Consider the following 14,584-nt stretch of genomic DNA (forward strand, 5'->3'; position numbering starts at 1 on the left):
TAGAAGTGAGCTTAATACCACCAGTCTTTATACATTTGACCAGGTAGAACTGGAGGGCAAAAGGTTATGTTCTGAAGTGGTTACTTCATATAGAGGAAAAAGGTGAATTTTTTAAAACAAGGGCTCCTAGCATAGTTTGGAGTCTGAAGAATCTAACACCATTGTTCTTCGTTTGGGCAGATTTCTATCACTGTGCATTGTGGGGTGCTGAAATAGTTGAAACAGGAGAATGTTTAAGAATAATTTTCTTGCCTTTGTTTTTTTAAAAGCAAACCTCAGGAATGCAAACAAAGATGCCGTGTTTGTGCCCCTCCCTATGATTATTAGGTCATTAAAATCAAAAAGGCCTATTAGAAACAATCATGGGCCCTTGCGTGTTACTCAGGGGCTCCTGATATTTTTCTGATTAAGGAAATGACTACTCTGAGGACACAAAAAGTGGTACGTGCTTATTTTGTATCCCAGGTCAAGTAGCTTGTAGGATCCTGCAAGTGTAAATATCTGGACAGACATTCTCGTGGTATTAACACTGAAAAGCTCCTTGGCACCTGGCCTGTCATAGAATAAAATGTCTGACTGATTCTCATGGCTGGGTTCCTATGGTGCTTTTCTTAAATAATCAGTCCCATTCAGGCAGAAATTTTAAGGTCACTGATCTATTCCACAAGATATATATATGTGTATATATATATATATATATATATATATATGTGTGTGTGTGTGTGTGTGTGTGTGTGTGTCTTGCAATATATATATATATATATATATGCCTTTATTAAACAGCTGAATGAATAGGTGGAATGTTTTCAAAGCACATTTAGAAAAGAGCTTGGTATACCTCAAAAGCTGTCTTTCTTCATTTGTGTTTCCCAAAGGCCAGAGAAATGTCCACCCATGAGAGCACTGTGCTTGGGCATCCACTCCTATTCTCTACTCCAGCCTGTGAGGACCTGGAAACTTGGGTACAAACGGCCATTATGTTTTGAATAGTCTTATGGATCTTAGAGGGTGAAACTGGTTAAAACACCATATCTTCACCACTCAGCAGCAGATATAGATGGCTCCATACTTCAACTTTTCTTCCTTCAGCTTTATGGGGCATAAAAACTCTAATAAATGAAAAGATCCAAGTCAACACTAGCATCATGCTATGTATCCATGCTTAGTTCTTTCAATGAGTGTTTTCCACAGTCTTTATTAGAAAGCATGCTTCACTCTTACTCTGCCTCAATGAATTCTGAGCGATTACAGTGGCAGGGTACAACTTATGAAACTGGGAGAGCTTTCTCTTTAAAGAGCCAGTTCTAGTGGGAAGACAGTACAGGCCTCAAAGCACAGGAAATGCAGTCCTGCAGTGGGATCTAATTTGCAGCCTTTTGGAGAGATCTGATTCTCAGTGGGCATCCTCTTGCCTCAGCTCATGAGCATGGGACTTCTGCTTGATTGTCCTTGCTCTGTTTGTCGGATATCCTGTGCTCATTAGGGGGAATTCAGCCAGTGGTTATCATGTCTAAAAGGCACAATGAGTCTGGTCACCTAGACTGGAACAGAATCCACACAGCCTGGAGTGTCCAAGAGCTGCACTTGGGGGTGGGGGTGGGGTGGGGAAAGAAACTCTAAAGCTCATTAAAAATCACGATTGTATTTTAATGCTATGAACTCAGGCTCCTGAGGTGAGTGTTGACTCAATTCCTATAGATTACTATCAAAACATTGTCCCGCAGTGTGTATCTATCACTCAAGACCAGGTTCTGACTAATGGAGAGCGAAATAACCAGCATGTGAGAAATCGGCCTTTATTGATGTTCGCCGCTGTGGCCTGAATGTGGGCCTGTTTGAAGAAAGACCCAGTCTCAATCTTCATGGAGCTGATCCCAAGCTAGAGTGTGGGAGAGGGTGGAGGCCACAGGAGAAGAACCAGAGTTGTGGTTTGAGGGGAAATGGTGGGAACTTGGGGAAGCATGGAGATATGGGGATAATGGGTGTGGAAAAATTGAAACATAAGTAAAAAAGATTCTGGGGGACAGAAAAGACTTAGAGGAGAGAACAAGGGAGGGGAAGAGGAAGAGAGAAAGAAGAGAGAGGGAGAGATAGAACATAGATTATATTCCCCCTTCTTGCTTTTGCCCAGCTCTCTGAGAAGAGTCCAGAGTCCAAGGTCGCACAGTCCTCTCTGCTGCCTCGCTCGCTGAATGGCTGGCAGTCCGCAGCATCCCCGCCTCTGGCCACCGCAGCCACAGGTTTACAGTTCTCGGCAGCAGCGCCCCTCCCGAAGCCAGAAGGAGCACCCTGCTCTCCTTTGCACCCACTGTTGCCCTGCGCACCTCCCTGCTACACTTCTTGCCACTCCCCTGGCAGTCGCTCTCCTCCCAACCACCCCCCTTCCCCCCAGGGGGCGCTTTGGCCACCAGAGATGCTGCAGGAGTCATTTCTCCCTGAGGGCCAGGAGGCCCGCAGAGAGCCGGAGAGTGGAATCTATTTACACGCGGTATTAATTAGTCTTTGAGGAATCGTTCACCCACGTGCCAATGTAATTGTTGGTGTCCGGGCTGCGGGCTCGACCAGCCGAGGCCGGAGGAGAAACCCGCTCACTCGCAGCGGGGAGTTGAAACCGGGCTCTGCGGAGCGTCCCCCGGCGGTCGGGCAAGACCTCGGACAGCGCCCGTGACATAAATCCTTTAGGCTTTGGGGCTTTCCAGCTTTGCTGGTAAAGCTGCAGCTGCTTCCAGTGCTTGCAGCTTCCAAATTCTCGCCACCACACCCCTTCTTCTGAAACTGGGTCTCATCGCGCCTGTTGTGTGGCTTTTTTTATTTTCTTCCGAAAGGCCCGCGTCTTATCGCTCAAGTTCAAGTCCGGAGGACTTGCCCAGTCTCCTCCCCTTAAGTCATTCTCCATCCTCTGTCAACCGCGGAAATCCGGGAGTCCTAGCCTGCTGGTGTCAGTGCCAACACAGGCAGTCCGGGTCGGTCGGGTGCAGCAACCCGGCGCATTCGTCTCTCTCCCTTTCTTCCTTTCTCCGTCGTCTTCTCTACCTGCCCCTCCTTCTCTTGCCTCTTAAGTTTCCTGCACCGGGAATCCAACTGTGCCAAGCCTAGGCTCCCGCGGATCAATCCTGATCGCGACCGGGGCACTGGGACAACGACTCTGCCAAGGCTGGACGAGGCAGCTGGACCGGTCCTCGCCCGAGCATGGAGACGGAGCTCCAGGGAGGGCACGTCCCGGGCGCTGGAGACTCCAGGCCATAGTCGCTCCTCCATGGAGCCTGTTCAGAGCGGTCTCTGCTCGCTGCATTTGCCTCCAGTCCTGTGCGGTATGTACCGGTCTTCTCCACTGTTCTTGGCAGGGACACCTTGGGGCAGGGTGGTGGTCATCACCAGGAAGGGGCAGCGGGGTGAAACTCTACTTGGGCATATGGCAGGTCTGATAGGTGACCCTCAGAGTCCCAGACAGGTTTCTACTGTAGAAGTTAGCAACTGGCTGCGCCCCTTAGTTCAAAAAAGTAGTGCTGTAGATGTGGTCGTGTTTGTCTATCTGTATTTCAGGAGGTTCGAATGGGTAAACTGAGCCCCGCTTTCCTGTATGCAAATTGCATCCCCCTTCCCCACCCCCCATTTCCCCGGCACCTAATCCGGGTCAATTCTACCTACCCTTTCTCCGCCCGCGCCCCCCTTACTCAGTCTCTTGCTCTCTCGCTTTTGCTATCTATCTCTGCTGCTGTGTACGTGTGTGAACCCTGCCAGGGCTGGCGAAGAACCAGCCGCCGCCTTTAGTCCCAGCCGCTCGCCTGTCAAACACTAGGGCAGGTCTGGCTGCCAGAGACAGTTGGCCTCCTAACCAGCCTGTGAGCTGCTCTCAGTGTGCCTAACCCCCCTCCGGCCTCTGCCGTTTGGGCACTGGCTTCCGAGACGCGCCGGGCTCTGGGAACCCCGGTCACCGCTCAAGCCCTCCCGCCTGCGGACCTCACTCGCTCGTTTCTGGAGCTGGATTGACTCGCTTTTCCAATCTTCGCGTCCCCCCTTCCCAGCTTTTTGACTCCATCACTCCACACCAAGACCCCCTTTCCCCTGCTTGATCATCAGCCTTGTCCGCGTGGTCATGGGATGTCTAATTTCATTTGTATCTAGGCTGCTGAGAGCGCTCCCTGCTCTGTAAAGTGGATGTCAGGTGGATCTATGTTTTTGAAGGAACAAAGACTCAGCCAAGGCACCGCCAAGGAAGTTTGAGAGGAGGGAGGATGCAGGCTGCGTGCTGGTACGTTCTTCTTCTCCTGCAGCCCACCGTCTACTTGGTAAGTCGCGATCCGTCAGGCATCTTTGAGATCCTTCCCTAACCTGGAGGCCAAGCAACTACGATAGGGGGGTGAGGGCGGGAGGGCGAGGCCGCCAGTTCAGTGAGAGCTGAGTGTTCCCACAGACAGTGAAAGAACTTTGGGAAGCTGTTGTTTGGATTCCTGCGGGAGTTTTTCAAGCTCTCATCCTCCTTTCTTGCTCTATCCCCCATCTTCTGGACCGTGATTCTTAACAGCGACTAGCGTACCGGTACCTTGTTCGTCCAGAAACAAGGAGGTAGTAAGCGAGGATAGCTTGGGAGGAAGGTGAGGAGAAAAGTATTGGGAATCATGAAACTCTTAGCAGCACTTCTTCACCCACCTAGTTCAAATGAAAGCGGGTGGAGGTGGGGTAGAAGAGGTGAACAGGAACCTACCCACTGCCCCACTGCCCCAGCACCCCCAGTTTGGATTTGTGGCATATGAAGAAAGTGCAGGTAACTTCCTGAGACATACAGGGGTGCAGCTGGTGTAAGTTTATTCACCAGACACATAACAAACGACCGGGCAGTTAGGTCAGAGAAACACCTGCAAACATAATCCTCCCTCCCCTTCCAAGGTCTAGTTGCCATTAAATAACAGAACCATAGTTTCAGTGAGGGGTTTCTTTTTAGGGAACGGCAGTCTTTGTCTCTAGGGAGAGAATCTTGCCCTGTCCGGATTCCTCCAGAAACAGTTTTCGGAGGTTTGGACTTGACACAACCTTACAACAGATGCAGGGAGAATCGCTCTGTATGACTTGGGAGTTATGGGCATCACCGCGAGCCTAGGAGAGAGATTTTTTTTTCCGCGTCTGGTTTCTCAGAGGGCCAGGGACATTTGCGTTCTGCAGGCGAAGTTGTGCCTAGTGCTCCTATCCTCACAGCAATCCCGGGCCGCCAGAGTGCACCGGGAACTCAAGGTATTCTGTGGAGGGCGAGGAGCGCAGGCGCTGCAGTAGCAGCTGGAGTTTTCTAAACCGGTTGGATACGTGGGGCTCAGGGTGGTTTTAGTGTCTTTCACTCCCAAGAGCTTCAGAATCCACAAGCCTGGAAGCAGTACTGCTCTCCCTGCAAGTAGCCGTGTGTTTTGGCCTTAGCTCTGGTGCCTGCGATCGCGGGACTGAGAGTTCCGTGAAGCCGGTACATATGCGCGCGCCTGTGAGTTCGTGTATTTACCCGGTTCCGGCTTCCGGCTGTATCTCAAGAATCCCCAGTGTTGCCAGTCTTTGCACCTTTATCGCCTGACTGTGGCAGAAGCAGACGCCAGAGGGCGCTGCGCATCAATGTCCTCGCCCACAGGACACCTTGGGGGTAAACAGGTGAAAGCCAGGGCAGCCAATCCAAAAGACAGCTTTTCTGACTGTCGCGGGTCCTTGCTTTCCCCTCTAGAACGCAGACCGAATGCAAAAGGTGTCCTTCCTATTGCCCGCCTTCTGTCATTATCGCTCTCACCTCTGTCCCGTAAGCCCACTGACATTGAAGACCCGTAGTTGGAGGGGAGAAAGTTCCATCGAAGATACTACAGCAGTTTTTCTTTTCTTTTCTTTCTTTCTTTTTTTTTTAATTGGGTAAGGTGGGAGGGAGTGTAAAATGAAAAGTAAAAGCCGCAGGGAGTAACACCTTTGATTCCCTTGATCGGTGCCCCTCTTCTCCCGCACACCTTATGACTCGAACCTCTGGACTGTCTTATGTCCTTGGGCTGTGCTCACACACCCAAGGCCAGGGCTCTCAGCTATAGTGCAGTTTATTGCTTGGAGCGAGTATTTCGATAGTCTGGAAAATAATCTATCAAAAGAAGAAGTGAAATCAATACGTTGTGTTAAATTTTAAATGTGTTTGTTGGCAGTTAAACCGTTTTCCACTCATTACAGCAACAGTGCTGGATTTATTCTAATGCGCCGGCATTCTCAACAACAAGCGCATTAATTCTCCTTTAATTGTAAACTGGGAGCATTTGAAAACCATTCAGTGTGCAAATTATGCTGATTCAATTACCGTTTAGTTACAGACTTCATTACCTGAATGCCTTTTGGCAATACAGAGAAAGGAGACAATTTTTCCAATTTCACTCAAAACAATACGAAATGTGAACAATAAAAAAGAGAAGGCGATTTAGAAGTCCATTCTTTTCTCTCCAATCTAAAGTTGTTTTGTGTGTCGGGGATTAGAAACCACACACACCACAAAAATAAAAGACTGGTGGCTGTGACCCAAGACGGTGTTTCAGGGGTTGCAACCCCATAGCTATTCGCCAGGAAAATTCCGGGCTGTTTTCCTGGAGGAGGAAGCTGACTTTTACATAAAAATGGGTTCTAAAGGATGAATTGGGCACTTAATGTTAGGGTGGTTTTAGGTGAAAGAAGAAGTAGGAGTCTTGATTAAAACTCTGTAGCAATGAACAGATGAACACACACACACACACACACACACACACACACACACACACACACAGCTTCTTTTTGTGAGTTTCATTAAGCACTAGCAACAAACAGCAAGAAAACCGAGCATTCATTTGTGGCTGCACCCCAGGACATTTCAGCCCTTTGCAAAATCTTGCTGCAGACAGATGCATACAGGTTAGCTGCTGTAGCTTCAAGTTAAACCCCAAGAAGGCAAGGTGGCAGAGCAAGAGAAACATAAGCAAGTAAACAAACAAATAAACAAACAAAACCCTAAACTAATCCAAACCCACTATTTCATTTTATTTTCCTTGAGCCATCATGAGCCAGGGAGGAGTTAATAAGTAATTCTTTGCTTTTGTGAATTACACCATCGGTTAAATGACTGGAACACGCTGTGGTTTGCTTCCTAGCAAATGTTTCCAATACTCCCTTCCTTTATGAGTATGGGATTCCAGCCACATTTCTTAAAGAGTGATTCCCACATGTTGAGCAAGTCTTGTTTAGATATCTCCTATAAAGAAATATTTTTTATTACTGCTTATAGAACATGAATTTAAGTGTTTCTGCATTTTGAGAGGCATTCTTATGAGGGACAAATCTCTGTCTGGCAGGCCAATACCAATGCTCCATCCGCCACAACCAGCATGTGGGGAAATGCTCACAAAGTGTGCTTTTTAGCCTAGAGGTTTCTGAATGTCTGTCTTAAGTGCAAGGTTTTAATTTACTATGTGTTTATTGAGAGATACCTTGTTTCATACCAGAAGCTCATTTTTTTCTTCTTTTTTTTTGTATTGCAATGGGAACCTGAAAACACGCATGTTTGTAGGTATAGCATCTGAAAACTACTATCTTGAATTCTCAAGTTTCACCACTGGGCAAACTTTAACCATAAAAATAAATAAATAAATAAATAAATAAATAAACAAACAAATAAACAATCGAGGCAGAGACCATGCTTTATAAATAAACATAAGGAAAACTGCTGTTTATTAAATGTATGTTTCAGATTTAAACCTCCGAACAGCAGGAGGAAACCTATGGTCTGACTCCCTATCTTTTTAAAGTCCTGCAGTCTTTATTCTTCTGTCTTTATTGTCTGGACTGATTCCAATATATTTTAAATGTGAGATAATGAGGTAACCAGACTATAGCAGTTAAATTGAATTAAATTGTGCACTGGGTATGTAAAGTGGACATAGTTTCTTGTTTAAGACAAAATGGGGAGTAGGGGTTATAAACTGGATTGAGCTGAAGACCACACCAGGGGAAAGGGAGAGACGTTCTCCCAGGAAAGAATGTGATGTCTCAAGGAGTGAAATGGATCTTAGGGTTCTCCTGAGCACACAAAGAAAAGTTACTCAGAAATAGAGTCCAGAGAGTCTGACAAAGGATGGATACTGTTGCTGCAATCATTTGTACATTCATAGCACTCCCTTAATGGAGACATTCCATCAGTTTTGTTAGGAATTACAATAGCTAGTAACTCGGTTGTTTTCTTAGTCAAAATAGGCAATTGTTAAAAAAATCTTTTGCAAACCTTTGGACACAATGCGTTTAGCAGCTACCTCTACTGTGAAATTGTTAGCAGGTGACATGTTAGGTGAATTTAACTCACCATGAAGATGACAGTTAGGGAATATGAAGGCCAAAGGAAAACAGGGAGCAGGCACTCAGACTAGGTGTGTGTACTTCCTGTCCTTTAGAGATTAAGCTAGTTGCTCACTGAAACCTTTAATCAAATTGAAGTTATTTCTTATAGTAGATAAAAATAGCTACCCAGTCACAACTAACAGTGTTTTCTGTTAAAGCTTGTTTTTGGAGGCAGCATCAGATTTCCTCCTTAGGCTGATTTTCCTCCCTTTTGTGCCCCAGAGCACATATCCAGATACAGGATCAAGCTCAGATAGTCTGAGGATTCTGTACCTCAGCAGCCCAGAATGGGATCTTGTCAGGTCCAAGGTGACAAGGCCTCTTCAGGACAGGGAGAGGGCCTTGCTACTTCCAGGTTCTTTCCCAAGAGGCTCAACCCTACCTCAGCCAGGAAAGCAGCTCTCAGAGGTGTGAGAAGCAATTGGGTAGTTCACCCTTTTGTCCCACTTACAGGAGTATTATTATGGCCTTGGACCTTCTAGTGTGAGCTTCCAAGACCCTGCCTTCCGAACTGGGAACAGGAAGGAGAGAGAAATTCAGAAATTCACCAACTCTGTTCCTGGTATTTTCCCAGAAAGCTATTAAATTTGTGACTTCTTTTGTGTGAGGCTGATTTCTATTTGGCTTTAAATTGTTGACGGCTATTTTCCTTTTAATGAAAGTGTTGTCTGGGTGAAAAATATATCCGGTGGAAGGGAAATTGGTTGATTTTTTTTGAGATAGGTGCCCAATGTCCTACTTTTCTATCCGAGGGAAGATTTTCTGCAGACTACAGAAATTGACAGCATTGTCCTGGTAATAACCGACGTCGACAATATTTTCAAAAGGGCATTTGAGTGATGAAAGCATATGGATATTGCTTTTTCAAATAAGCAATTCTCTGTCCTGGGTTTCTTTGATTTTATAAGGGGTGGGGAATGGAGTTGGGAGCATCAAAGGAGAAAGGGACACATACTGGCAAAGAGATGTATTCCTGCTTCCTGTTCTCCCAGTCTGGGGTACTGAAGTGTTTGCCGCCTTTAGGCTGGAGTTCCGGAGATCCTAACAGCCAGCCAGTGAAGTCGTCCGGCATGGTTGGCGTTAAGAGTCAAAGGAAAATCTGAGGAAGGAGCAGTAACATGCATGTCTTATTCTTCTTTGCCCTCAGAGCAGGCCAGTGCAAGCTCTGCAAGTTTGCCGGTTTTCCAACAGCAGGCTAGAAAGTGCGCCTCTCTCTCTCTCTCTCTCTCTCTCTCTCTCTCTCTCTCTCTCTCTCTCTCTCTTTCTCTCTCTCTCCAGAAAATGTCTAGCTTTGAATCAGTTCAAGAAAGTCCCCCCCCCCCCCCCGGGACAATTCTGTCGTCTTGGAGCTTCAGATCTCATTTTAAAGACCTAACAGTTGTCACCATTTTAATTAAAGGGAGGCAAGCAAGACTGCTAGCCGGTGCCGTCGGGTCAGCGGCTTCTGTGAGCAGCGGAGTCGCAAGGCGGGTCCCGTAGTAGCCTCCCGCTGCCTTCTCCGGGTCACCGTTCTTCCGGGCCCGCCTCGAGTTTGCTGGAAGTTGCGGTCTTGATTTATCCGCTAGTTAAGTTCGAGATCAGCTCTTTTTCACTGTGTCAGCACTAACCCCTCCCGGAGCTTGGTAAACACACCGCGCTCATTTTTCTGCTGCAGATTGGCATGTTGACGACTCTGCTTGAAGGAATGTGACAATAAAGTGGGGAACCAAAGCTTGGCAAGCACTTAATCAAGGATAAAAAGGTTCCGCTGTAAGGATGTCACTCAATTTATTGTGAAAGTCGAATGAATTACGTTTAATGAAAGTGCTCCCCAGATGAATATTACCAGCAATTTCCTGAGTTGGCTCTGTCAGTTTGAGATGAGGAAATGCCAACCCAGATCAGAAAAGAGCGCCTGTCTCAATTACTATGCAAGCTTTCCAAGAGCGGCTTTTTATTGAGATGATATGTGTTGGCGGCTTCTTGGTCCCCCTCGCACGCGCCTAAGAACATGTTTGTTTATTTTTCAACTTTGTCGTCTGCCCTCCCCGGTACTGACTGTTGTTTAAACTTCTGATGAGCGCGTTGCTTCTCTGCTGCCAGCTGCAAACCTAATCACCTACTCTGTAAACAGCTTTTCCTAGTATACTTTACTACAGAGGTGAGGGCTGGCGTGTGTGTGTGTGTGTGTGTGTGTGTGTGTGTGTGTGTGTATTTGCGGGATATACAGAGATAATTCCTTGTTGGATTGGGTTGCCCTTTATCGTAGTACCCCTCCCCCCATCCCCCCACCCCCGCCATCTCTTCTGGAGGGTGGAAATCCATTGAGTTCAGGAGTTGCGAGCCGGGCGATTAAACTGCTAGCTGAGAGGGGTCCCAGGAGTAGCGAGAGGGCAGCACGAGCCCCTCAAGCCGAGCTACATAAAAGCTTTCTTAGCTCACACTTCCTTTAAATGAATGAGGGTATTTTACTGGCTCAAGCCGGAAATGGGATGGGAGTGAAGTGGGGGTGGGGATTCACAGGCCCAGGCGGAGCACATCGCCTCATCTGCATGAGAATGGAGAACCGGGAGGCTTTTCTTGTACTGTTTCTTTCTCCCACAATATGACAAATTGTTGCTTGGAAGAGCCAAGTGTTTCCTTAGAAACTGGCTGCCGAGGGGCTACACGCGTCCCTGAGAACCTGCCACCAGCCCGGCCTCACCCACATTACCCGGGCGCCCTTCTAGAAGCCCAGCAGCTGCTAAGGGCTCGAACCAAGGCCAAGTACACTGGTCCCGCCGGAGGGAAGCCTCTCACCTCACACACCAGACGCCAAGTCCTTGATCCCCTCCCCCTAACTTATTTGGAAAACCATTTCAGTCATCTTTGTAAGAATGGGAGAAACTTTCTTCGACGTAGTAGTCTTCATCCTCTTGACTCTGCAACTCACTCCGCGACCCAAAGCTGCAACGTACAGGCTGGGAAGGTTGCCGGCCCAAACCCTTCGCATTCACGCACTTCACTGTCTACTTTTTGCCTCCTGTGTGATGAGGAGAAATCCCAGCAGGTTTTATAAAAAGAAGGTTGCAATGCTCTTGCCTTTGAACCCCATGCCATCGCACCAAAACAGTGCTTCTGGGAAACTTTTGGTCTCCTTCACCGACCTTCAGTACTCCTGGAGATGCAGGCTGGCCAGCAGCGATCCTCCATCCAGAAGCTCTGAAAAGGACTGGGGCTCGAATCAGCCGGGCGCCTATCTGAGGCCCGGAGAGCAATCTTCAGCACCACGGCCAGCGCCTCAAGCTCCGCCCCGCCTGGGGCGCAGGGCCTTTCCCGCAGTCCTTCTTAAAGTAGAGTTGGGATGCTCGCTGTCTGCAGACCTCCCTAACCACCCCGGTGCGATTTTAACAACCCACTATCCCCCGCCAATCATCTAGGAACGCTAAGCTCTAGTCGCTAGCCCCCCAGTGTGTGTTCTGTGGTCAGAACCTCTGATTTACAACCTCCTCCTCGGACTCCATCTAGACTTGGGGCGTCACGTGATTATCAGTTTATTAGGGGCGGGGCGGGGCACGAGAATCCTTTCTCTCACTTTTTCTATTTAATAAGTCTATTTTTCTCCCAATCAGAAACATGTATCACGTAACGTGCAGCTAGAAGACTCTTAAGCAATGTGTAAGTCACAAACGAGGAAACTGAGGCACGGAGAGGAAAACTGTCTTCTTTTTCACAGGAACAAAATCACTTGGTCACAGATATATCAGTCTCATCACCCTCACTGAGAAGTGACTAGGACTACTCAAACGCCCTGCTGGATCATACGCCTTTAAAATGTTGTGCTCTGAGGTGGGAGAGAGTGGGGGAGGGGCGCAGCAGAGTCCTAATTATTATGAATTTCTAAAGGATAGTAATTATTCACGGGGAGCAGGACAAACCACTGCCTGGGCAAGGGAATCGATATATTTGCTATCGAAAGTGCCTGGCTCGCCTTTAATGCAGACGAATGGGGATATAGCCTCATTATTTTCCGTGGTTAGGTTCGCCGGCGTGGGGCCTGATGCAGCGTGGAATCTATCATCATTAGACTCGGGATGCGGCGGGAGAGTTCCTTTATATTTAACAAACAACAACAATAATCCGACTTCCCCCTCCCCAAAACAAAACCCTTCGCATCCCATACAAGCATCTCTCCCCCCTTTTACACTTCCACACTCCCCACGGACTTCTCTGTGCACTCTAAAGCTGACACTGCAGTCACTTAAAGTGTTCGCAGCGCAGTCCCTGCTCAACAGCGGCCACATAGCTGACACGATCCAGAAATAAACTGAATAGTACCGGGTGCTGGCGCTAGGGGTTGTCTGTGTCAAAGGCTAAGGTTGGCTTGGAAGTTGTCGGATTCTCTTGCTTGGCTGAGTCGATCCTTTCAAGACACGCGATTCCTCAAATCCCTGCAGTATTAATGGAGCAGAGATCAAGTAGGCAGCGCTCCGTCAACCTGCAGGAGATGTTAGCTTGCAGAAAGATGAGATCCAGAGAAAGAAATGAAAGAAAGGGAAGATTTTGACACAATGTCTCCAGAGCATTCTCCAAGGTTCTGGGGTAGGCAATTTGCAACCAGCATCCTCTCTGTGAAATTCTGTCCTTTTGCCTGTGGGCCAGTCTTCCATAAATCTCTAAGACCCAACTAGGACGGACCCTATCCCACCCACTGAACTATCCAGGGTCTTGCCCACTCAGTTTCTTTTTCCTTCTCCAGCCTTACCTCAGCACAGTCCCTGTGAGTAGCTTCAGGATGAAAGTTTTATTGGCACACGACAGCTTCCTGTAACATTTTAGTTTCTATGGTTTACTGAGGTGAGCTTGTTGGCTTGTGAGTCCTGGTCTTCATATATAAGGTCCCAATGATTGCACAGAAAACACATGTTGGGCTTAAGAAAACCTAACTCTTCTTTTGTTACAGTAAAATTGTTATACCCAAAACAAGAGAAAGAACAAGAGTATCATCATCTTTGTCATCATCAACAACAACAAAATTAACAACCCCCCCAAAGTGTGGACTTCCAGGCATTAGACTAAAAATATCTGACCACTTCCATTCAACCTTGTTTTCCTTGGAGTACAACCATTCATGGTGTCCGTGGCTACCTGGGTGTTTTTATTTCCTTGCTCTTAGAGACAGCTAGCCAATACAACAGCAGGACTGTATGATCTACTGGTACCATTTCCTCTCGCCATCCTCATTTTTAGAGGCTTTATAATTAAACTCTGTGAGATATATGAGACATACATCCAGTGGAGAGCCTTTTTATTTATGTTCATGTAGCACGCTGAGAAGGAAAATTAAAGAAGTGCTTATATTGAAGTAATAAGCATGCTTTGATATTAGCAGAAATGTCCTTTTAATTTACTTTTATTCAAGACTAGAGAAGCATTGCTGTGAATCCAGACCCCATAGTCATGCCTCTTTACAGAGAGGTCCCACTAACTTGAGGAAGACATTTACTAGCATGTACTAACTTACACGAACAAAAGGCCAGGTTTGTACGTACTGGAGTGATGTGCCCTCTGATGTAGACAGCTGAACAGAAAGAGTGAGCCAGGCGGCACAGGGGCCTGTATTCTACTGCCTCTCATCACACCCCCAGTCTATCAGAATGCACAAACTCACACCTATGTTAACAGGGTCCCACCAAGATAGCAGAGAGATGATTCACAGTGCAAACTGGCTGAATTTTGATATAATTGAAAGTCTCAGACTAAAAAGCAGAGGTGCCTATTTCCCTGCCCAAGAGGTTATTGTTAGAAAAGTTTTAGTAGGAAAGCTTAGAGAAATTTTCTTGGTCTTGAAGATTTTTTCTTTATGGAGTAAACACATACATGTACATGGAACATACCAGAGATAGATAGGTTTTGGTTTTTTTTAATGTCCATTTCTTTGACAAAGTCTGTGTGGGGAAATGTTTTTCCCTCATAAGTTCTTGTCTTTACATTTTCAGATTGTGTTTTTGCAGCATGTTTTCTTTAATACCTGTCTGTAGTTTCATCTACGGCATGAAAATAATGTTGGTTGAGAGAAACCACAGGCTTAGTAACTATGTATACTGCAATTGGACTTTGGAAGACAATTCCTCTCCTTGTAACCTTGTAGCTGGGTATTATTAGAGACCCACAGGTATATAAAATAGCTTATATAAAATTAATGGACTGCTTTACATTCACAACCTCCTACTTGTGAAGCCCTTGTAAAATATTGCACCTGCTT

The 14,584-nt window shown here is 46.9% G+C and overlaps 1 protein-coding gene across 2 annotated transcripts in view; it reads left to right on the top strand.

Moving 5' to 3' along the window:
• Positions 1 to 2,938: 2,938 nt before the first annotated feature.
• The window catches only part of Nxph1 (neurexophilin 1), a 312,816-nt gene continuing 301,170 nt past the window's right edge, over positions 2,939 to 14,584 (top strand). Inside the window, exons 1-2 of one of the 2 annotated variants that reach the window (XM_087656137.1) lie at positions 2,939 to 3,311; positions 4,126 to 4,289. In XM_087656137.1, the coding sequence (XP_087512263.1) occupies positions 4,236 to 4,289 (54 nt within the window). In that variant the 5' untranslated portion in view covers positions 2,939 to 3,311; positions 4,126 to 4,235. The remainder of the gene's footprint in view (positions 3,312 to 4,125; positions 4,290 to 14,584) is intronic. The other variant, NM_012994.2, reaches the window with a different exon arrangement.

Source organism: Rattus norvegicus, chromosome 4, assembly GCF_021556685.1.
Source record: "Rattus norvegicus strain SHRSP/BbbUtx chromosome 4, alternate assembly SHRSP_T2T, whole genome shotgun sequence".
Lineage (NCBI taxonomy): Eukaryota > Metazoa > Chordata > Mammalia > Rodentia > Muridae > Rattus > Rattus norvegicus.